The sequence below is a fragment of the Pteropus vampyrus genome, unplaced genomic scaffold (genome assembly GCF_000151845.1).
Source record: "Pteropus vampyrus isolate Shadow unplaced genomic scaffold, Pvam_2.0 Scaffold124, whole genome shotgun sequence".
NCBI classification, from domain to species: domain Eukaryota; kingdom Metazoa; phylum Chordata; class Mammalia; order Chiroptera; family Pteropodidae; genus Pteropus; species Pteropus vampyrus.
This window is the reverse complement of record NW_011888905.1, coordinates 2699099-2700820: the sequence shown is the minus strand read 5'-3', so window position 1 is coordinate 2700820 and position 1722 is coordinate 2699099. Positions and strand designations below refer to the sequence as shown.

At 60.5% G+C, this 1722-nt stretch overlaps 1 protein-coding gene across 1 annotated transcript in view; it reads left to right on the top strand.

The window, feature by feature from the left end:
- Positions 1 to 227: 227 nt before the first annotated feature.
- Positions 228 to 1722, top strand: part of CREB3L4 (cAMP responsive element binding protein 3 like 4) — an 8379-nt gene continuing 6884 nt past the window's right edge. The window contains exons 1-4 of the mRNA XM_011366541.2: positions 228 to 744; positions 905 to 1079; positions 1315 to 1561; positions 1692 to 1714. Of these exons, the coding sequence (XP_011364843.1) occupies positions 906 to 1079; positions 1315 to 1561; positions 1692 to 1714 (444 nt within the window). The 5' untranslated portion in view covers positions 228 to 744; position 905. The remainder of the gene's footprint in view (positions 745 to 904; positions 1080 to 1314; positions 1562 to 1691; positions 1715 to 1722) is intronic.

Sequence of the window (1722 nt, the reverse complement as noted above, 5' to 3'; positions counted from 1 at the left end):
TCTGGCTCTTGCCCGCCCTCTGGTCCCGCGGAAGCCAATCACCGCGGAGTAAATCAGTGCCCCGGCTCCATTGGCTCGCTCTTTCTGGGACAGCTTATTCTGGCCAGTTACAGCGGAGCCGGCCTCGAGAGGGTAACTCCATTGGCTCAATGCCCTGCCCGTCAAAACAGCTACGTCTTCAGCTTCCAATCAGACTCGAGGGTGGGCAGAGCGCCCCCACGTTGGGGGTGGGAGCGCCTCCGTCAATCTCCCGCAGTCCTGCCGACGTTTTCCCTTTGTTTTCCACACGGTTACGGTCTCACTTTCGTGAAATTGATGGCCGGAGCACAGGCACTCCAGCGTCCTGTGCTCCAGTCCCAGCCATCTCTGTCCTTCCCTGAGGAGACACCAAACCCTCAGGAAGCTCTGCTTTCGTTAGGAGAAACTGAGGCAGAAGGGGCGAGGCTGTCTGTTTTCCTCGAATCTGGATGCTCAGCCTTTTAACTCCCTGCTTCCAGATTCAGCGCCCCTACGGCGGCTCCCGGCTAGGTGCAACCCACTTTCCTAGTGCAAGGCCGGGGGCGGGGTTTGGCTGGGCAGGTCCAGGATGCAAGATCCTGGAGGGAAGAAAAGGTGTAGTGTTTGGGGCGGTCAGCGGGCTCGGCTGGCTTGGCAGGGCTGGGCTCCTCGGAACAGGTAATACCCCGGGGGCCTGTTCGCCCGAACCGCAGAGATAAGGCCCTAGGCGACATCTCCGGGTGACAGGTGAGGGGCTGTGCAGGTGAGGAAGGGGGATAATGGAAGAGGGAGTGAGAGGACCCCAGGAGCTGTGTGCGTGTGCGTGTGCGTGCGTGTGCGCGTGCGCGTGCACTGGGGGCAGCCATCATCTTCCTGCAACTCCCCCGCAACACCTGCCTCCCTGCAGGATGGATTTCGGAACCCCCGACCTTCTGGATGTGTGGCTGGAGCCCCCAGAGGATGTCTTCTCAACAGGATCCTTTCTGGAGCTGGGACTCCACTGTCCACCTCCAGAGGCCCCAGTGACCAGGATGCAAGAACAGGGGCTACAAGGCTGGGAGTCCACGGGGGGCCGTGGCCGTGTGAGTGATGCATGGAAGTGGGGTGGGTTGAGGCCCCGCTCTGATAAGAAGCCCAAGCGGCTTCAGCCTACACTTGGAGAGAGGTCTGAAGACAGTGCCCCTAAAATAGACATAAACTGTACCTATCCCCACGTCCAAGGGCCCATGGTAGTGAAACCGAAGCTCGAGGACCGGGGCGCGATGTCGGAAGGACGTGCAGAATTCCTCCCCGTACGCACACCCTCTTCTAATGTAGGGCCTTCAGGAGAGTGAGCCTGAAGATCTCCCGAAGCTTTGCATTGACCCCAATGAAGTGTACTGCTCGGAAGCATCTCCTGGCAGTGACAGTGGACTCTCCGAGGACCCTGGTCGCCCAGACAGTCCACCTGCCCCCAAGGCACCCAGTTCCCCTGCCCTCTACGAGGTCATCTATGAGGCAGGGGCCCTGGAGAGGATGCAAGGGGAAGCCAGGCCAGCCGTAGGGCTCATCTCTATCCAGCTAGGTCAGTTGTGTTCTGTGGGAAGGGGACAATGGCCCTTCAGACCCAGCCCTAGCTCCAGGGCGAAGGGGCTTTCCCCAGCCCGTGGGGTGCACCCTCCATCTCTTCTCCCAGCCACCTGTGTCTCCGTCAGATCAGTGGAGCCCCCCATTTATGGTGCCCGA